The sequence below is a fragment of the Macaca fascicularis genome, chromosome 1 (assembly GCF_037993035.2).
Source record: "Macaca fascicularis isolate 582-1 chromosome 1, T2T-MFA8v1.1".
NCBI classification, from domain to species: domain Eukaryota; kingdom Metazoa; phylum Chordata; class Mammalia; order Primates; family Cercopithecidae; genus Macaca; species Macaca fascicularis.
Genome location: NC_088375.1, coordinates 73682016 through 73705000, shown reverse-complemented (window position 1 = coordinate 73705000; position 22985 = coordinate 73682016). Strand labels below are relative to the sequence as shown.

Below are 22985 nucleotides of genomic sequence, written 5' to 3'. Positions count from 1 at the left end.
GTTTTTTGAGACGGAGTCTGGCTCTGCCGCCCAGGCTGGAGTGCAGTGGCCGGATCTCAGCTCACTGCAAGCTCCGCCTCCCGGGTTTACGCCATTCTCCTGCCTCAGCCTCCTGAGTAGCTGGGACTACAGGCGCCAGCCACATCGCCTGGCTAGTTTTTCGTATTTTTTTTTTTTTTAGTAGAGACGGGGTTTCAACGTGTTAGCTAGGAGGGTCTCGATCTCCTGACCTCGTAATCCGCCCGTCTCGGCCTCCCAAAGTGCTGGGATTACAGGCTTGAGCCACCGCTCCCGGCCTTGAGTCTAGTATTTAATGCTATATACTATTTAAATAGTATTAAGATAACATACCTGTCTTTCAGTATTATTGGCTCACATGTTCAGAACGATCTTAAGACTTTACCAAAGCAGACGTTCTCGTGATATAGCTTAGCTGGTAAACAGAGGTATATGACTGCTAAACAATGACTTCTCTTTGTAAAATATGAGATTTAAAAGTCAAAATTGCAAATAGAAAATATTTTATATGAAATAACAGAAGGATAGTCATTAATGCATTGGTTAAGAAATTAATTTAACTATTTATCATAGAGGGTTGTTCCAGGTATTAGGATGGATGACAGAAATTATCAACAATACTAACAACAGTAACAATAATAATTTCAGTTCTATTGACATTTACAGAACTTCAGTACATGAGTGTACGTCTTTGTAAGTGCCTCTTTTAGGCAGTGGGGTCACAGAAGAGATCAAGATAAAGCCCCTAGCCTCATGGCAATTACATTTTAGACAGAATGCAAGCAAATAACTAGGTAATATACCTGGAAGTGATAAGGACTTGGGGGAGAAGAATAAATTGAGTGTAGAGAAGTACGGAATACCAGCTGATAGGGTGGAAGATAATACAAGGAGCAGAGTTGGTATTTCACCTTAGTGTTACTCATTTTGTGCAATGTGGTTTTTTTCTCCATACAATGCCACCTGTAAGAATTACAGTCCAACAGGGAAAGCAAGAGAGACAACACATACTTAGGCCAACTAGAAAATAAATTAAATGTAACATATTAGTAAGTACTAAAAGAGGCGATATGACTTGGCATAAATATGAGCCTTGAGAAAGGTAAATTGGAGACCACAGCAGCATAGATGAAATAATATGCTTAAAATCTTATTTAATTACAAGAAAAATAAATATATAATGTAAAGAGTTGTGTCACCTGAAAAAGTGAAAGCCGTGCACTTTTATTTAATGTTTGATCACCTAAGAAAATTTATTTCATTTCATAAGGTTGGTAAAAATGCCCTACTAAGACCTAAAACAGTTCAATGAAACTATAGACTAATTTCATGTATGAATACAGATTCAAAACTTTTAAATAAAAGATTACCAAATTGAAGTAAGCAGTATATTAAAAGAATGATATACCAGGACAAATTGATTTGATTTTACAAATGTGAGGATGGTTCAACATCAAAAAATCTATCAACATACTTCTTACATCAATCAATTAAAGTAGAAAGCCCATTTTTTTTTTAATCAATAGATGCAGAAAAAAGACATGCAATTCAGAAGTCATTTCTAACAAAAAGTCAAAGTAAAATCAGATTAGGACCAAGGTACTTAAATGGGATAAAGTCAATGTATAAACTGCTGCACTGAAGCCTTAAATTGAGGACTGATAAGAAATTTTATGTATAAATAACTAAGTTGCATAACTATGATGCAGCAAAACAAAACAAAACAAAACAAAACAAAACAAAACTTCTTTTATGGTAATATAAAAGAAGCCTCTAAACCCTGATGCCCCTGTCTGCTTTTTCATAGGTAATGCGGAATAAAATAGAGTAACCCTGCAGCTGTCAGCTCCTCTTATACAGTAGGGTCCTCACTCGGCTCAGGCTACTGAAGCCACCAGTCTTGGCAGGTGCGCCGCAAGGAACAGTGTCGCCCAGACCACAACCATGTGTAGCTTCCTTCCCTCTGCTATGTACACTTAGGGTCACTCATTTATGGGTTTGATAATGAACCAAAGTAAAAGGAGTTGAGTCTTAGTCATCATCCTCATTGACTTTTAAAGATGGGCCAATATTTGATGTCTACCTAAAATAAACCACAGACAAAATGTATAAATATTTCACAGAAGGAATAATAATGAAAATATATTCATTGAGTTCATGTTATGTTCTAGAAATTGCCTTCATTTAATTCTTACTGCAACTGTGTCAGATAAATGCTATTGCTGTTCCCGTTTTACAGACAGGAAAACTGAGTATGAGGGATTAAGTAATCTGCATAAGATTACATAAGGAGTAAGAGTTGGAATTCACACCCAGGCAATAGGGTTCTAGAGCCCATGCTCTTCTCTACTTCGTCAAACTGCAACAGGTGGAAAAAAAGTGCAATCTTCCTTGATGGAAGGACTTAATTCCCTAACAAGACAATCCTTCCAAAGTCAATATAAACTGAGCATCCTTCAAATCAGAATGCCAATGTTTTTTGTTTGTTTTATTTCAAAGTGGATAAAATTCTCTTTATAAATGCTCTTATTCATAAAGTTCTTAAAAATAGTTTGATGAAGTTAAAGACGTAAGGAAGTTGCTCACTATGCTTTTAGATGTTAGTCTTTTCAAGCCTAAAGCCAATCAACTAACTTGCATGTCTAAGTTTCTGCTTAAAATGGGGAACTTTGAAGGTGCCATGATTTTTTAGAGAGACTTTTCAGGGATGTAAAACAGCTGCTAAAAGTCAATCGTTCCTTAAACACTTAACCAGCAATTTAGCTGTCCTATTTTCTGAAGACTTATAATAAAAGAACAGAAAAAAATGGACATATAAATCATTAAGAACCCCTCAAATAAAAGAAATCATCATGATAGGAAAGCCATCTCTGAAGTAAACATTTTATTTCCAGTGCAAAACTATAATTCTATTTAAAAGTTTTAACGTAATACTATTGTTTTAGAGAACACATTTCTTGCTTATTCAGGCCAATAACACGTTCTTTTGTCTGAATTTTTAGGGATGCGACAATATTTCTTAATCTTTCTTATATGCAATGAATATACAAAAGGTCAGGAAATTAAACAAACTGAAAGTTTTAATCTCATATATTTTGACCACACATATGATAATAAATGTGGTCTTAAGCATAGAAAAGAATAGAATACAATATTTAGTTAACTGGCTCCTTAAAATTCTTGGACACAGGCCGGGCATGGTGGTTCATGCCTGTAATCCCAGTATTCTTTTGGAGGCCAAGGTGGGTGGATTACCTGAGGTCAGGAGTTCGAGACCAGCCTGGCCAACATGGCAAAACTCCATCTCTACTAAAACTACAAAAATTGGCCAGGCATGGTAGCATGCACCTGTACTACCAGCTGCTCAGGGGGCTGAAGCAAGAGAATCGTTTGAACCCAGGAGGCGGAGGTTGCAGTGGGCCAAGATCGCCCTGCTGCACTCCAGCCTGGGTGACAGAGTGAGACACTGTCTTAAAAAAAAAAAAAAAAAAAAAAAAAGTCTTGGACACATTGATTGATTGATTCATTGAGACGGAGTTTCACTCTTGTTGCCCAGGCTGGAGTTCAATGGTGCAATCTCTGCTCAGTGCAGCTTCTGCCTCCTTGGTTCAAGCAATTCTCCTACCACAGCCTCCCTCCTGAGTAGCTGGGATTACAGGCACCTGCCACCACACCCAGGTGATTTTTGATATTTTTAGTAGAGGCAGGGTCGCATCATGTTGGCCAGGTGGGTCTCTAACTCCTGGCCTCAGGTGATCCACCTGCTTCGGCCTCCCAAAGTGCTGGGATTCCAAGCATGAGCCACCACACCCAGCCAACACGTTCATTTTTAATAATGGCTCCAGGGTATTTTCAGGAGGGTGATCAAATTAGATACCATCTCTGTTGGCCTACTGACTATAATAACGATATCCTTCTCCATATTGTTATAAGAGATTGTTTTATACAGTTCTAGAAATTTTCTATAGAATTAGATTCATTTCTTCTAACTCACTGCTGTCAAAAAGATATATTTTTCTAAGTTTGTAACTTTTTTAAAAAAAAATAGGTTTTAGATGGAAACATTTATAGTAGAAAAATAGGGGTTTTTTTTAGATCTTGAAATGTTTATCTGCAGAGTTATTATACCAAATCTCTTAATCTCTGCTGGTAGATATCTTATTCAAGTTTTATCTTCTGAACGCTCTTTCTCAGTCTCAATACCAAGTTCCAAATCAATTCGCTGTTAGCTCAACTACTAACACAGACTATCTCCTAAGTATTAATTCTATTTTTTAATATATATTCTTTAAGTTCTAGAGTACATGTGCACAACGTGCAGGTTTGTTACATATGTATACATGTGCCATGTTGGTGTGCTGCAGCCACTAACTCATCATTTACATTAGGTGTATCTCCTAATGTTATCCCTCCCCCCTCCTCCCACCCCACGACTGGCCCCAGTGTGTGATGTTCCCCTTCCTGTGTCTAAGTGTTCTCATTGTTCAGTTCCCACCTATGAGTGAGAACATGCGGTGTTTGGTTTTTTGTCTTTGCGATAGTTTGCTGAGAATGATGGTTTGCAGCTTCATCCATGTCCCTACAAAGGACACGAACTCATCCTTTTTTATGGCTGCATAGTATTCCACAGTGTATATGTGCCACATTTTCTTAATTCAGTCTATCATTGATGGACATTTGGGTTGGTTCCAAGTCTTCGCTATTGTGAATAGTGCCGCAGTAAACATACGGGTGCATGTATCTTTATAGCAGCATGATTTATAATCCTTTGGGTATATACCCAGTAATGGGATAGCTGGGTCAAACGGTATTTCTAGTTCTAGATCCTTGAGGAATCGTCACACTGTCTTCCACAATGGTTGAACTAGTTTACAGTCCCATCAACAGTGTAAAAGTGTTACTATTTCTCCACATCCTCTCCAGCACCTGTTGTTTCCTGACTTTTTAATGATTGCCATTCTAACTGGTGTGAGATGGTATCTCATTGTGGTTTTGATTTGCATTTCTCTGATGGCCAGTAATGATGAGCATTTTTCATGTGTATGTTGGCTGCATAAATGTCTTCTTTTGAGAAGTGTCTGTTCACATCCTTTGCCCACTTTTTGATGGGGTTGTTTGATTTTTTCTTGTAAATTTGTTTGAGTTCTTTGTAGAGTCTGGATATTAGCCCTTTGTCAGATGGGTAGATTGTTAAAATTTTCTCCCATTCTGTAGGTTGCCTATTCACTGTGATGGTAGTTTCTTTTGCTGTGCAGAAGCTCTTTAGTTTAATTAGATCCCAAAACAGAGATATAAACCAATGGAACAGAACAGAGCCCTCAGAAATAATATCACACATCTACAACCATCTGATCTTTGACAAACCTGACAAAAACAAGAAATGGGGAAAGGATTCCCTATTTAATAAATGGTGCTGGAAAAACTGGCTAGCCACATATAGAAAGCTGAAACTGGATCCCTTCCTTACACCTTTAGCAAAACTTAATTCAAGATGGATTAAAGACTTAAATGTTAGACCTAAAACCATAAAAACCCTGGAAGAAAACCTAGGCAATACCATTCAGGACATAGGCATGGGCAGAGACTAAGTATTAATTCTTTAAAGTGTTGTCAAGCTCTGACCTGAACTCTCAAAGTATTCTGGTCTAAGAGGCAAGAAAAGCCGTGTTCTTCAGATTAATCAGGTTGAATTTAGCTCTGATAGCTCTTATTTTTTCATTTATGTTACAAATACCAGGAAGCCCTCTGAGTTTGAGTTTGACCTTGACTCATTTTTCAGGTCCACAGACAGCATTGCACCTCCAAAACAACTAGAGTCCTATGTCTCTTCTACAACCTTTGCTTGTTTTAGGGTGTTTTTAAAAATACTCCCCACATCCAGGCAAATCCTCTATGTTTACAAGGACCACATCTGAAACTTCTCTTCATCCCAGCCTCTCTTCTTAGAACTCTCCAAAAAGTTTTTTGTGGCACAAGTATACATATGTAACAAACCTGCACGTTACGCATATGTACCCTAGAACTTAAAGTATAATAATAATAAAAAATAAAAAAAAGACTAACAATGATTTCATGCCCTGCAGTATAATTTGGTAGATATTGGCCCATTGTTAATTATAAATTACCAAATTAATCATCAAGCAATTGCCCAGCTAACATGCGGTGAGAGCCCTTTTTGTCACCAATTATTAGTAAGAACACTCTAAAAATCTCAGGTCATAGTCCTCCTGGATGAAACCTTTTCCCCTTGATTTAAGATAGAAAATTATGGTCAGTCCTTCTCCATTTTAATTTTTATATTGCTCCTCTTTGATTTTTTTTTAGAGTTACGAATGTACATATAAATATGTCACCTTGTAGAAATCTGTCTCTTAAGGTTTCAAAATAACTGTATTTAGGGAAAAAATATAATCTAACAAACTATGACTACAATTACTAACTGAACTCCACCTCTGCGCACATGGTACTAAGTGGATGTACAATTTATCCCTGCTATGAAGAAGCTTACGGACTGGGACATGAGATATATATCCTGGCATTTATATAAGGTGCACTAGAAGGTACCAATAAAAGAGATGAAACAGGATAACATGTAAATAAATGATTTTTGTCATGGCCTGTGCACATTTTTTCGGATCTCTTTCCCCATAAGAACATGAGTGTGTTACCACTATGCTCCTGTACAGTTTAGCGAGAAAAGAAAATAAACTTCAGACATTTTAGAATTCCATTACAAAATGCTGTTCTTTCTTCTGTTTCTCAAGTCCACGTTTTAGCTAAGCACAAACATCTTTGGCTTCCCCTTTTTAAAAGCTTTCTATACATTTTCTTATCCCTGAGAAGAGGATGTGCTGTTAATGCTTTAATTGCTTAGTTATATATTAGTAAGATTCAGGGACTTAATTTCACATCTTCAGAAAATATGAATAATGATTTCTCTTTCCCTTCCTCCAAGAAAAAGTGACTTATTTAGCAGGCACACTAACAGTGCAAAGAAATGAGTTCCGATGTTTCATTTAATTGAGTTATAAACATGAAAACTATCAAATCCTATGCAACCCTATTGAAGCATGTGGATGTGTGAATTTTCTCCATGTGTTTGCTCTGTGTCCTTCAGAACACCCACGGTGGCGGTGAATCACTGAGGTGTGTATCAGTCTGACAGTCGTAGAAAGTGGCAAGACTGAAAGCCAAACCCAGGAAACAGCATTTCATTTAGCTCCTGGAGTACTGCTAATTGATCTCAAACCCTTCATTACTGTCTAGTCCTAAGGACTCAGGAGAATGCAGGCATTTAGAAAATGACTTAACTGAAAACAAAATTCTAGGCCTTGTGAACTTCAATTGCTCTATTCCTGTATTATTACACTGATTCTAAGTTTATCTTTCATTTCAGGTCACTTGGAAACCCCCACTCATCCAGAACGGAGACCTACTTAGCTATGAGATTCGCATGCCTGACCCTCACATCACTATAACCAATGTCACTTCCGCAGTGTTAAGTCAGAAAGTTACTCATCTGATTCCTTTCACTAATTATTCTGTCACCATTGTTGCTTGCTCAGGGGGTAATGGGTACCTTGGAGGGTGCACAGAGAGTTTACCTACCTATGTTACCACTCACCCCACCGTACCTCAGAATGTTGGCCCATTGTCTGTGATTCCACTAAGTGAATCATATGTTGTGATTTCTTGGCAACCACCATCCAAGCCAAATGGACCTAATTTGAGGTAAGAGAAGGTGACTATGATTTTTATTTTGCTATGGTCCTTATCTCTCCAAGAACTGGGGAAGTGAAGGAGACTTTTATTTCTGTATGAACACAGAACTAATTTGGCATTGAATATCCACTGACTCATAACTTTCACACACTATCATATTGCACACTTCAACTTACTATGGAAACATCAAAATCTATCAAAGTAGAAATATAATCATCATATTTGAAGAGCTAAAGACCCTTGAAACCACAATCACCATTCTCTAAGGATTCGCTACATAATCTGTCACTTCATTTTCAACATATACTTTTATTATATGTTAGGCAAACCTGACGTATGTTCTATATGATACATTTGCACAAATGTACCTCAAAATTCTAAGGTGAACACAGTAATTCTTTGGCACATTATTAGCATATAGAAACTTGTGAGGAGTGTGGTCAGTGATCCAGATAAGATAAAAGAAAAGAGCTGTGAGTCAGAAATTGTTTCGCAACAACCCAAACTTCATACTTGGCCGAGAATACAAAGTTGATAATATTATCATTGTTTATAAAGTATTGATAGTCATAGGAAACCATTAACTTGATAAGCTTTGTGTATTCTACTTTATGTAAAACTGGCAATAAAGATTTGGCAAATCTAACATAGAAGAAATCTAAAATGCTATCATTCTGGCAGTTAATAGTAAAATGTGAATGCAACTGATTGTTCAAAATATTAAATATATGGGATTTTTTCCAGAAAAAAAATTTATCCAAAACAAAACCACATAACTATAAACTTAAGATGTTGTTCTTTATGCTTGCACACATGTATCACAAGCACATGCCACAAAACAGCCTGAGTTTTGGTAATCTCAATATTAGTTGAGATAATCCTGATGTTCCTGCTTGTCTTTTGCTTTAGATATGAGCTTCTGAGACGTAAAATCCAGCAACCACTTGCATCAAATCCCCCAGAAGATTTAAATCGGTGGCACAATATTTATTCAGGAACTCAGTGGTTTTATGAAGATAAGGGTCTTAGCAGGTGAGATTACAAAAACTATAAAAACAAATGCTGGCATTTAGTTCTGGGCATGTTGAATAGTTCAAAGTATCTTAGTGTCTTCATTGTGTGAGCGTGTTATCAGTTATGCAATAAAACATGTTTGGTTATTATCTGTGGCATTAATCATCCAACTGTAACAGTCAGCATGTTTAATGTTTTCCATCTTAACTGCATGCTTAAAATAAGCCTTTTGAAGTTGAACTTGTAGATGTTCACGCCTTAACCTACTGCCTTTGTCACAGCTTTATCTAGACATAAAACGTAATGGAAAAATTTGGAAATATTGAACACATACAAAATGGAGGGAATTCCTGGCCATTTGTCGAATGCTTGCTATTTCTAGAAATGACTTGTAAATGAATTATAATGACTTATAATTGATTATAAGTTATTGATCCAGTCTACAAAAAATATTTAGTGAGCAGGATTGGGACTTGAAAGAATTCAATCTAGAGTTCAAAGACATTAAGTTAGGGCTAGTAGGTGATGTTAGAAAAGGGTGCTACATGGGAGGGTTAGGAGGTCTGGGCTCTGCTTTATCCTGTGCTAGAGAACTGGCTTTGTGATGTTAGGCCACAAAGCTTCACTTCTTAAAAATCACTTAACTTCTCTGGGCTTCATTTTTGTTGTCTATAAAATGAGGTGATTTTATAAAATTAAATGACTTCTAAATCAGAGAAGCAATGTGATTAAATTTCCAAAAACATGAATGTTATTTTATGAAAACTCCTCGATCATATGTTTCAGTAACTTTTCTATGTGTGTCATTATTTTTCTAGACCCACCACTGGGTAGCTGTAGTCTGAACCCTGTTTACCACTCTAGCCTTGTCTCCCATCCCTTCCTTACCAAGGCCTCTACATTCCAGCCACATTTGCATTGCATTCAGTACCTCCAACATACAACACTTGCTTCTTCAGCTTTTCCCCATAGTTGGCTTTTCCTGTTGCCTGACTAGATCATTTGCCATGTCTTTGCCTAGAGGTTTCTTCCTCTAGGAGGCCTTTTCTGCCAACCCTCTTGCTGGTCTGATTCAGCTCCTCTGTAATACTTCCACAGGACATCCCCTAACATATCACTATTGCCATTGTAGCGTACTGGCCTGACTGCTTGTCTGAACACCACGTTATATTATCAGATCTACCATAAGGCAGGGGTGCAGTCCTCGTGACTCTGTCTTCAGTTCCTAGCATGGTGTCTGGCACATAGCAGCACATAGTGCCCTGCACCTGAATGCTTCAAGGCAAAACAGTTTAGCTCAATCAAGAATTACTTTACTTCTCTGCACCTTAGGAATGTTAGCTGTAGTGTTGTGTCTCTGGGGAATGGCAAAACTAAGGAAAAGTCTCCTGTCCTCTTAAAAAGTTGTCATGGGAAAACATTCTAGTTCTTTTAAGATTCTCAGAGAGAGGCATAGCATAAACCTGATCAAGCCACAGAATGAACTATATGAAACTGTCACTTTTATAGGCGAAGATTGGTCAATTACTAGCAGATCCATGTTGCTCATCCTAAATTACCATGGTCAGTATACTATTCTCAACTACTTTAGATTCATTATTTACTCGATTTGGCATCCCTATATGATTTTCACTTCAGTAGAAGAAATTCATTTATTTTGCCTATTTGTGCTTACTATGTGCTGAGGCACTGTGATAAGGAACGAAAGATAAATACATTTTAGCCCTTGCCCTCAAACAACTGACAATCTAGTGGAGGCACCCTTTCCGCTGCCCTCCATAGAGAGCGTGATATATGTTAATTGCTGTCAGAGTTATCTACAGAGTCACCAATTCTACCTAAAGAAGTCATTGCAAATAGTAGCTTCCTGTGATCTGTGAACTCTAAGTGCTTAAATGTAACTATTTCCAAAAGTAAATAGAACTTGACTATTTAACATTACTGAATCTGAGTTTTAGCAATGAGATACTCAGCCAAAATGAAGAGAAAGTCTCCAAAAGTTAATTTTGTTTCTTTACGCAAGAAATGAAAACTTATTAAATAATTAGGACCAAGGCCATAAAGTGAGTTATGAATTTTTAGTGATTCCTCTAAGGATTCTTAATGCGAGGTTAAAATCTAAGATTTCAGGAAAAAATAAGGTGAATTTCCACAACTTAAATTGAAACATGAATGGACATAAACACACCCATGACAGCTGCTTCTAGAAGGGAAGTGTGCTGATAAAAAAATTGTGTTGAAGAGATATTTTGACTAGATTCATAATGCCAAATGTCATTTTTTTCTGGTCGTACTTGCAAAGATTGTTTTTATTTATTCGAATAACAGCTACAACTTACATACAGCTTGTAGAAAAAAGAAAAGCATTTCTTCTTAACATTCAGAGTAAGTGGTGTGAGTCTTTATGAGAATCTCTTTTTCTAGCCCTCTACCCTTTATAAGTCCATGAAAAGTTAGGAGTGCCTTTAGCCCAAGGGGGAGTGTCTTGCAAATATGAGAGAAAACCAAAACTTGGTCCCCTGGTGGGGGTGATATTTTTCTGTTTAAAGGAAGTGATCTTGTTTGATCAGATGGTGCCACTGGCCACCCTGGCAACATCTGGGGCTCCTTGTTCCTGCTGGTCTGCTAGTGGTCGCTCAAATTGCAGACGGGGATGAAGCTGAGTATTCGTCACGTGTTGGTTCACATCTGTGTCACAGTTTCTTCATGGCCCTTCCTTTGCCTACATTTGTTTTGCTGATTTATTTGTTTGGGCAGGTATGTTTTCTTGGGTTTTTCATTGAATTCTAATATCTTTGGGAGGATTATGTAATTTCCTGTTCTCCCCAGATTCCACCATCGCGATTTCCTTCTTAACATCTGCATAAATAAAAGGAGCACTGAAGTGTTTCTTACCATCTTGACTTGAATATCACCATAGTTACATTTGGAATCAGCTTTTAAATGGCACTTCTCCTGATATAAAAAGTAAAATTAAGATTCACTAGACATCTTTTTATGAATATATTTGTGACAGTAAATATAAGTTGAAGCCAATTTCCTAGTTCAAGTGGTCTATTTTGGCTAAGTATGTGTTTATAATGTACAGAAAAGCACCAATTTAATTTAAAGCATCATATTTGGAAATTCAGATCATTCTAGTAGTTATTTTTTCTTTTATATCTACATGTACAAAACAGTCTCAAGCCAATTATCCAGATAATTTAATTCTAACAAAAATACTTTTTGCTCTTATGGTTATCTTGCATAAGGAGTAAATTTGTCTAAATTGCACAGCTAGTTGCCTCATTATTGAATTTTGCTCTGCCTGTGTAGACACGAACTCCGTATAACTACAGGTTTATACTGCTTGTCAGTTTTTAACTTTTCTTCCTTAATAATTCCTTGCAAAGTGACCAAGTTATGGTTGTTGGGGGAACTATAACTTTGGGTTTCCTGACATTTTCATCACTTGGAAAATCTGGTGAACGTGCTGTTATCACCTGGAGCTGCTGATGTGAGTCAGGCAGAGTTTAACAAGAGGGCGGCGACCTCCTTCATTTTAAGCATCAATCTACCCTTACAATTTTCAGCACCTAACAACACTGCCTTCTCCTGAGTGATCAGATAAAGCTGCTAAGAATACAATGAGCATATTCTCCTTTTCATTGTGGATTTAAAGAACAAGTTATAAGAAAGAATAGGGTTATTTCACTATTATAGAGAAAATATTGACTTGCAGGTTGTAATTTAGATTTGTAAATTAGTTTTCATTAAGTTTATGAAGGAAGGCATGTTCTAATTGCTATTCCTTTTAATTATTTATAAATTTCTCAGAGTATTTTTTTTTACAATGACTATTTGGATGGAGACCTCTATGTGATTCCTCAAGAATCCACTAATTGTATTACATTTAAATTAAAACATTCAAAATTAACACATTTTCATTTTATTTTTCAAAGAAGGGTAAGACTTGTTTAAGATGTAAATGCTTAAGCTAAACATATCATAAATTCTAAGTTTAAATCTTATCGACATATATTTTCATATATATTTTTAAACCTACTAAAATAAAGATATTTCGAGTCCTAAAAGAGGATACCATTTCTGTGGGGATAATTTTCAAAAGAATATAACTTTTTTTTCTCTCCTTTGTAATAAGATTAAATGTGTATAGATGGCATCTTTATCTTTGCTAGTATGAAAGACTGGATCAGTTCCATGACATGTGTTTCTATAATATAAATAACTTCGGGTTGTAGCTATTAAGTAAAGAAGTTAACTTTGTACATAGAAAGGGCAAGTGAAAGGAAGGCTTCTCCTATGACTACCAAGATGAGGTAGATGCTATTAGTTTCTTCCTTAATAGGTAAATGTGAATAAAAATTGGGTCTAGGAATGAAAGCCAACTTAAGTCAATGCTGATATGCCATCTCATAGCCATGTACTCAATTCAAAATGAGTAAACATGTAGTTCACATTCAAATTAAATTGGTCACAGTGTTTTTTCCCGTTGGATTTTTTTCAATGCTTTATATTCCCCTCACGATGTCCTTTTCTGTGTTATCACATTAAGTGTTACCTCATTGTATTAGCCCATTTTGCATTGCTATAAAAGAATACCTGAGACTGGATAATTTATAAAGAAAAATTTACTTGGCTCACGGTTCTGCAGGCTGTACAAGAAGCCTGGTGCCAGTGTCTTCCTCCGGTGAAGGCTTCAGGGAGCTTTTACCCATGGTGGAAGGTGAAGAGGGAGCAGGTATGTCACATGGCAAGAGAGGGAGCAAGAGGGCGATGAGAGGAGTGCCATGCTCTTAAACAACCAGCTCTCCCCTGAGCTAATAGTGTGAGCGCTCACTCATTACCGCAGGGATGGCAGCAAGCCATTCATAAGTGATTCACCCCCATGACCCAGACACATCTCACTAGGGCGCACATCCAACATTGGTGATCACATTTCAACATAAGATTTGGAGGGGACAAATATCCAAACTATATCACTCATGAAAACTGAGCTGCTAAATCCAGAAGGATGTGTTTTGTCATAGGAGGTTTTTTCCCCTAGTGTTTTCTTAGAATTAAAAGGAAAAACTACTTTCATTGTCTGTGTTTCTTTCTCATGTTGATGACAAAGTAGAACAAAGATGGAAATTATTGCAAAATTGTCTGAGGTCTGATAATTCTGGTAGTGTAGGTATCGATAGCTACAGAAACATAACAGCTTCAACTTTCACTCACAATCTAAAATGTCTCACTTTATAGAACTATTCAAGCATGATAAACATTACTCTTCAATTTTTGAAGCAAAGATCTTCAATACTATTTTTAGAATCAACAAAAAGATGTTTTAAAGTGTTTACCATCAACTGAAAATTTTAATAGCTATAGACTTAAGCAATGGAAACAGTATTGCGTTTTTCTTTGTTTGCTATTCCCACAAAAGATTTGAAGACGTAAGGAACAGTACGCTTTATGAGGTTTCTCAAATCCACCATCACACAAGTATGCTTGTGTGATGGTGTACTCAAGCATACTTTGGGTTGTGGCAGAGATGAGGAAGAGTTAGTGGAAGAAGTAACTAAATAGCCTGCATTTTCAGAAGCTTGATTTATATTGGTGACAATATTGACACATGAATTCTGTTAGGACATCAATAAAGCTGACACATTTTTAATTCTGATGAAAATAACCCCAGGCATTCTGCAGCTGCCCTGAATAATTTTATTGGTTTCCCCAAACATATCAGACCCTTCCAAGGTACAAGTCTTCACATATTTTGCCCTGGACAGATGTCTTCAGTGGACAAAATACCACTTCTTATCAAAACCTGCCCCAAATGTTACCTCCTCCGTGAAGACTTCCCAGATGGATATGGTTAAATTAGATGCTTCATCTGATGCGTGTTCAAAGAAAAAAGAATAAGTGAATAAATACTTTAGATGTTCTCATTTAAAAACATATTTCTGTAAAATTTTGTATGTACTATGGCTCTAGGTGGACAGATAACAATTTTATTATTTTTAACATCTGGCATATTGGTAATATCCAATAAATATTAAATGAATGAGCAAAAGAATGAACGAAGTGATGTATTAAATATGAAAAAGCAATATAATTTGTTTTCAAAATATTTTTAAAAGGAGCACTTTGCTAAATTTCAGCAGAGATATTTTTCTATTGGACAGGTAGATTTTTATCTCACTAACCTAACAAATTATATAAGTGACCTGAAATCTTTGAGACTGAGTGCTTAAATAACTATGAAACATCTATTCATTCATTTATAAAATTATCTATTCAGTAAATAAACAAATTAAAACTGCATCATTTAAACATAATCTGGTTTTCTAATTCATTGGAGTAATGACACCTGAACCTTAAAATGAATATTGTTCCACAAGTAAGATTTTAACACATATTACTTTTTATGAGGAAAAATACCATAGTCATGTCTATACCATAATAAAGTTTATAATTTGCTGTCTGGGGAGTGGCAGAGGGAGAAACCAGAGCATGGTCTCAAGCAAATGAGGGAAAAACTATTGTAATAGTCCAAGTATTCCTAAATGGACCCACAAACAGTTGATTTTACTAGCTACATCATAGACTCAGTATAAGTATTCACTTACTTTGAATACTTACATTGCAAAAACTTTTTCCTACAGAGTTTGAAATGGACATTTTTCAAGACACGCCTAGAGAACACAGTTTGTATTTAGAGAAGAAATCGGTTGATACACATAAGTTTTGTCATGAGTATATGATGTTAACTGATCTAGCATTTTTGCTTTAAAATGTATTATTTTATCATTTGTTAAATGGAATGTCTCATTTAATATCAACAATCAACACATAAGTCCATTTGAAAAATGATATACATAGAGTGAATGGAAAACCACTTCAAGCTAACTAATACATTCTTTCTTGATATGAAGTGGTGAAATGTGAATCAATATATATATATGTAGACAAGTCATAGGCATATATTCTTACTAAATACAGACTGGAATTCAGACGAAATGAAAACAGTATATTTCAGCGTTTAAGAGAATTCAAGATCTTGTTTCCTCGGCCGGGCGCGGTGGCTCACGCCTGTAATCCCAGCAGTTTGGGAGGCCAAGGCGGGTAGATCACAAGGTCAGGAGATGGAGACCATCCTGGCTAACACGATGAAACCCCGTCTCTACCCAAAAAAATACAAAAAAAAAAAAAAATAGCTGGGCGTGATGGCGGGCGCCTGTAGCCCCAGCTACTCGGGAGACTGAGGCAGGAGAATGGTGTGAACCCGGGAGGCGGAGCTTGCAGTGAGCTGAGATCCGGCCACTGCACTCCAGCCTGGGGGACAGAGCGAGACTCTGTCTCAAAAAAAAAAAAAAAAAAAAAACTTGTTTCCTTAAAATTTAACTTAACAATGGAAGTTAAAGAAAGTACAAAAGACCAATTTTTGTATAGCATCAAGTGAAATATCTACTCATTTCCCAATTAATTTTTTTTAAAATGTGGAAATAGTGGAATATTGGAAATGAAGAAACCCTATGTCCAGCTAACCCTGTTAACTAGTTGTGAAAACGTGTGCAAATCCACTTGCTTTCTCAGGGTCTCAGGTTTTTTTGTTTAATCTGTAAGATGTAGCAGACACTTTGTTATTTGAAGCAGATAAACTCTAAAGCCATCTCTTACTGTAAAATTTTAGAACCTCCTTCAAAACAGGCATCGCAATTTTATGTATCTATGTGACCTGAGTTTTGTAGATGTAAATTGTATATTTTGCCACACTTAAATTACGGTGAAATCTCTTAAAGTATTGTAAGAACTAAAGCCCTATAGAATTTATTTACAATCAACCCTTTTAGTGCCACTTGATATTGTTAATTCCACATGTAGAAAAGAACCAGAGACATGGTATCACTTTAAATCCATAAAGATTATTAATTGTATAATAACATAGACATGTGGAAGAAAAATTTACATATTATAGGAGAGGAGACTAGGTATCCAGACTCTAGCTACGTTTCTTTTAAGTCATTTTATGAAGTAAAATATAAGTATTTTACACAGGGAGAGAGCTAATGAAGCCAAGGTCGCTGGTTCAATTCCCTTGTGAGCCATTAGCTTCATTTCATTCCATTGTCATAGGCTTGCTACCCTCTTAACCCCAACTCACCATCCTTCATATTCATACTATTGGTTGCAAAGGAAATTTGGCCAGACTGTTTGAATGTGCAAGAAAAAATCTATTCCCTCTGCTAGAAAAATAATACAAAGGTCAAGCCCTAGTGATATGACATCATCCAAGTATGGACAGAACAGATTATCATTATAATTGTTATTATTACTATTATTATTATCATCACTATTATGTTGGCAGTTTAGCATTATGGTTAAAAGAGCAAGCTCTGAAATCAGACTGCCTATATTTGAATCTTAGTCCTCTTACTTATTATCTCAATGACTTGGACGAGTTATTTATCTCTTCGAGCCTTGTTTTTCTTATTTTCAAAATAGGTATTATAAATGGCACCTTATAGAGTTTTGTGAGGAATGAATGGGTTAATATCTATAGAAAATGCCTGACAGCTATTAAGTAATTATTATTATTTTTTAGTTGTCTGGATCAGCATATGTATTCATTTTCCAGGGCTGCAGTAACAAAATACCACATCCTGGGTGACTTTAAACAACAGAAATGTATTCTCTCACAGGTCTGGATATAAGAAGTTGCAAACCAGTTTGTCCTCTGGGCCAGACTCCCTTCCAGAACTCTATAGAAGAACCTTTTCTTGCCTCTTCTAACTTCTGGTAGCCCTAGGAAATCCTTGACTTGTGACAGCATAACTCCAATTTCTGTTTCTGTTTTTACATGGCCGTGACCTCCCTGTATGTATCCATGTGTCTATACAATTTCCCTCTCTTTTTTCTTCCAAAGACATCATCTCTGAATTTATGGTCCTCCCTAATCCAGTGTGACCTCATCTTAACTTGATTACATCTGCAAAAACCCTAGCTCCCGATAAGGTCACGTTCACAGGGACCAGGGGTTTGGACTTGAAAATATCTTTTTGTAGTATACAGTTCAACCCACTGCAGCAGACAAAGCAGAAATAAAAGAGGTAATAAACACCTGAGAAGAGATGGTAAAGCATCAGGTGTAGAAAATCTGATGCAAGCACTTACTTGGGAGAAATAGATAAATAGCCTCAAAAAGTCACTAAGTTTTACCTGTAATTACAATAAAGCAACACCCTTCAATGTGGCTCAGGCAGAAACCTGCAAACATATCTTTGGGCTATGAGTAAGAAACAGGATGAGTCAAGCAGATTTCTTCTACCTAGGTGGGAGCGAAATGCTCTGAGGATCCTGATACAATTTTGGTCAAACTATTTAGCACAATCCTGCAAGTGGCATCTACCCACCCACACCCCACCACCTTTGCATCGTCACAGCAAAGATTGTGACATACTGAGACAAATACTATGGGCCTTGCATTAGAGATGAGGTATCCTTGATCATCTAATAAACCCAAATTAGGTAATGATCTGAGGCCAGTGTTTGCTCATCCAGGACAGGATGCCTCTGGGATGGTCGTGTGTTGCACTACATATTTAAGCAAGTATCTCAATCTAAGCTATTGTCCACTCATAGCCCAACTGTGTCTGTTTATAGCATTTTCTTAAACAGGCAGTTCTGCACCAAACAAAGGAAGCCTGATGGTCTTCTGCCCAAAACTGGTTTAAAAAAAATGGTGGCTTTACTCTATCATCAATTTAATAAATTACTTGGAAAGTCTTCCTCATATCACATCATCATGTCAGTTTTTGCCTTCTGCAAAGTAAGATTCAGTTTCCACTGTATTGACTCAAGTAAATATGTTCACACTATGGCAAAATACAGCTCACTGTAGCAGAACTCTCAGCGGGAGAATGTTGTACACTTTGGTCACAGTTACAATTTAATTTAGGGGTTTATCTGTCTGCAATGAGATTATGGGAAGGAAGCATAGGTATAGGAAGAAAATGGTGATGAGGGATTCTGATATTTGAAAATGGATGAGTTTCCAAAAAGAAGAGCATAAAACTCTCTGGATCAAATTCAGATAGAAAGCTGGCAGGTTGCCTGATTTGTAATTGCATCTTGAATTGAGCTGTAATCCTCACCACTTCTGAAAACAATAAGAAAAAGAAAATGATAAACCACATTTGTTTTCAATAGCAATATTTATTCAGCATTCCTAACAAACTATTTCCCTGATGCTTTGGTTAAGACTGGCAAGTCACAAAGTTAATGATATGTGTTGTGTAAGAAGGGAAAATAAAATAATGTATTTTGTAGGGAGGAAAAGAAAACAGTATTTTGTGGAGGGATGGAAGGAAATCCTGTATTTTGTAAAGAAAAAGGAAATTATTTGTTTGAATTTTTGTTAAGTAGAAATTCATATACTTTTTATTTTAACAAAATAACATTTTAGGTTTACAACCTATGAATATATGCTCTTCGTACACAACAGTGTGGGTTTTACACCGAGCCAAGAAGTGACTGTGACGACATTAGCTGGTCTTCCAGAGAGAGGAGCCAGTCTCACTGCGAGTGTCCTTAACCACACAGCCATCGACGTGAGGTGGGCTAAACCAAGTAAGTAAGCTTCTCATACCTATGTGAACACTTTGCGGGTTTTCAAAAGCGTATTCTTTCTTTACTATGACCCTCCCCCATGTACACATCATTTTGATAGTGAAGTGTTACCGCTAAATTTTTACCAATCACAGATTGACAGGGCTAAGTCATTGAAAACTTTAAAAGGGCCATTTTTATTAGTACCCAAATAAATTAAAAATGGACACATTAAAACTAAAATCCTGAGGCCCCTTTGCCATTCTTGAGAGGCAAACTCTCTCCTACTTTGACATTCTTCTTGGACCTCCTGCTCTCCCTCTGTCGTTTCCTTTGCATGAACTATGTAATTTCTATCCTACCAGTCAGTCGTGACAGACATGTCCATGTATTAATTAGATACAGTATGCTATTGTTCACCTTCCTTCAGAGAGCGCTGCCCTAATATCTTGTAACTCACCGCTCATTAGCAAGAACCATTTAATTGGATTGCAATAATGGAACAGATTCTTCCCAGTGGATCATCTTCAGACTGGCTACGGACAGAATTCCAGCTTGATCTAGTAAAAGAAAGCCTAGGCATCACCACTGGATCCACTTGAATAATGCAGGGTCGACCCTGGACCTGCTGGGTACACTTTTTTAATAGGCATTTGGAGGAGTTCACAGAGTGATCTAATCTGTTCCTGCAACTTTAGAAACCACAATAACTGAAATTTTACAGTTACTTGGTCAGTAGGTCATATTAACATGTTAATTTGTTGTGATCTGTTAATTTGTGATGATCCCTTATGACAAGCAGAAAAAAAAACCCTGAATCTACCATGAGAATATGTATTATATCATTCTTACAGGTATAACTTGAGATCTGGCAAGCAGTTTAATCAAAATTTATTAGAATAATACCAAATATTGAGAAATATCTGATCAGGAGAGACCCAGTTAACACATTGTATTTATGGAAGAACGCTCTGCTCACTGGGGCAATCATCTATTGGTGATATAAAAAGACAAAAAGTCACTACTATTTGGGTAATATAACCAAATGATTTTGATTCAGCCTTGAGTTTGGTTACAGCTTAAGAAGAGAGATGCTCCATTTAGGATACCTGAGTGATATCAATTGTGAATTAAAGCCAGAATGGAGGATATCAATTGTAGATTAAATTAGTAGGTTACGTTTATCTGTGTTTCCACAAAATAATCCATTTTCACATAAACAAAAAAACTATCATTCTCGGGTTTTTATAAGGCTGCAGATATCTAATGATCTGTGACACTTGCATTGGGATCTCTTAAACCATTTTTAATGGAATAATATAAGTTAATTGATGCTTATGGTTACCCTCTGAAACACGTCTGGGAAAAATACAAAGTTTTTTATTTGGGGATGTGTTTTAAGGTATATTTCCATTCATCTCCCTCTTCTCTCTACTCCACCTCACTAACTGATTCGTCTTAAAAGCCTACTCATGAAGGTAGGCTCTCCCCCCTCATCTGACATTTGAATACTTCTGTTAAGATCCGGCTGGTGAATTTCCACCAATATAGGTCTTTATGTTATAATTGCATTCCTGAAGTAAGCGTGCTTATAAAAACTGACAAACCTAATAGATCTGAAGCAGCTCACTGAAGTTTCATTACCTTGGTAATCTGAACCTCTGACCTTCGGGATGTAGGTAATGCAATCTGCTGTTATTTCCATTCATACCTTGGAAATTTTTCAGATAACTATTTGTGAGCACAAAGGTTAACTCTCAGAAGAGGGTCAGTCTTGTGAAAGCTTGTTGCATTATCATTTTCTTCTTTTGTGCAACTTGCTATCTTAAGTAAATTAACTAGTCAATCCTCTGTGAAAGGTCGCCTATTTTTTGCAATTTTAATTTTAAATTGTTGTCTTGATTGGATAGGAAAAACATGGCATACAGTCTAATACACTCAAAGGCAACAAACTATAGATTGAAAATATTTTGCAGTGGAAAATCATGTTTTAAATTTATAAATATTTGCTTATTAAAAATTACCTTCCAAAAAATACATATATATTTTTAAAAGCATGGTCTTTCTCTATTATGACCCTCCCCATGTACACATCATTTTGGTAACAAAATGTTTTCGGTAAATTTTTATCAATCACAGATTGACATGCATAAGTTACTAAAAGCTTTTGAAGGGCCAGTTTTGAACATTAGTATCACATACCTGATATGTGAGATAAAAGCATCCTTGTGTTACTTCAGTTCATTTTTGAAAGGCAGATGTCGCGAATTGGCAACACAGAGGCCATATTTCCTTCCTCCTCCAGTTTCCAGACACTGTTTTGCCTACAATATTTGAAAAAATAATATTTGCAATTATTTAAAATTATACATAAAGATGATTTGGGAATTCACTTGACAAGTCAAATGATGGGGTGAAACAATACCCACATTTCTGGAAGGAAATTATCAGCTGGAACTGGCTGCCCTTTTAGAGAGATCATGCCCTAAAAATCTGACCCAGTCCCCATTTTCCTGGTCCCAATAGACAGGAGGTGTTTATCCCTGCTTTATAGGATAATACAAAATATTTTGCCCTAAATAAAATACATCAAAGATAAATTATATTGTAATTTTAAAAAATCACAGGTTTTGTAGGAAGAAAAATACCTCACTTAAATTATTTATACAATCCTCAGAGAAGCACAATGAGATAGAAACTTGCCCTTAGTAACTTATCAAACATTATAGATAGTAAGTACCAGTTCCCAAACTCAAATTTAGGACTCACGCATCAAATTTTCTATTTCTTATGCATTTAGGCTTAACAGTCACTAGCACTTTAACAAGAAGGATTTAATAGGATCCTTTTCATTTTGACTGCTCAGTCTAAAATAGAAGGTAAAATAAGAAAATGCCCACCAAAGGGAGTACAGTGGAGAGACAGTGCCTCCTCTGAAGCTGATTCACTAAGGAAGTCAGTGGTGGCCAGAAAAGAGCAGTAAAACACTGTAGGGAGTGAGAGGGCAATGCTTTTTAGAAGAGGAAATGAAAAATCATCCAAATATTGTCCACTTTACTGTCTGTCAAGAGCTCACCCCAACCTTCAGATGTTCATATCTTGTACCATATAATCCTCCTGGTCTTGCTCTCTCCTTCCTCTTTTTTCCATCTTCCCTCTTTCTCTATTTCCTTTTTAAAAATGTTTTTGTAGAGACGTGTTCTCCTTATGTTGCTTAGGCTAGCCTCGAACTAATGGGCTCAAGTGATCCTCCCTCCTTGGCCTCCCAAAGTGCTGGAATTACAGCCATAAGTGACCATGCCCAGCCATTTGTCTATTTATCTTCCTCTACCTTCTCTCTCTCTCTTTCTTCCTATTTTCCTTCCTTCCTTACAGATACATTTATCACTTTCTGTGTCCTGAGCACTCAGTGAACTCTCTGGAAAATTCATAAGGTATGAGGGCATCATCATTAAGAGAGCAAGTTTAAAACCACAGAAAAAGCATTTGTCTCATCCTGATCTCTTAATCAGAAACTACGGGGTTTGATAGCTAGAAGAATATCTGACTTTGCCTGAATTTATCTGATTAAAGTGGCAATATCTGTAACTAATTCCGAATCTCATCTCTTCTAAAAAGCACCTACCATTGTTGCCTCATCT

General features: G+C 36.5%; 1 protein-coding gene across 1 annotated transcript in view; it reads left to right on the top strand.

Annotated features, from left to right (window-relative positions):
* Positions 1–22985, top strand: part of USH2A (usherin) — an 800507-nt gene that overhangs the window by 531486 nt on the left and 246036 nt on the right. Inside the window, exons 42-44 of the mRNA XM_005540847.5 lie at positions 7415–7749; positions 8650–8772; positions 19202–19365. Coding sequence (XP_005540904.3) covers positions 7415–7749; positions 8650–8772; positions 19202–19365 — 622 coding nt within the window. The remainder of the gene's footprint in view (positions 1–7414; positions 7750–8649; positions 8773–19201; positions 19366–22985) is intronic.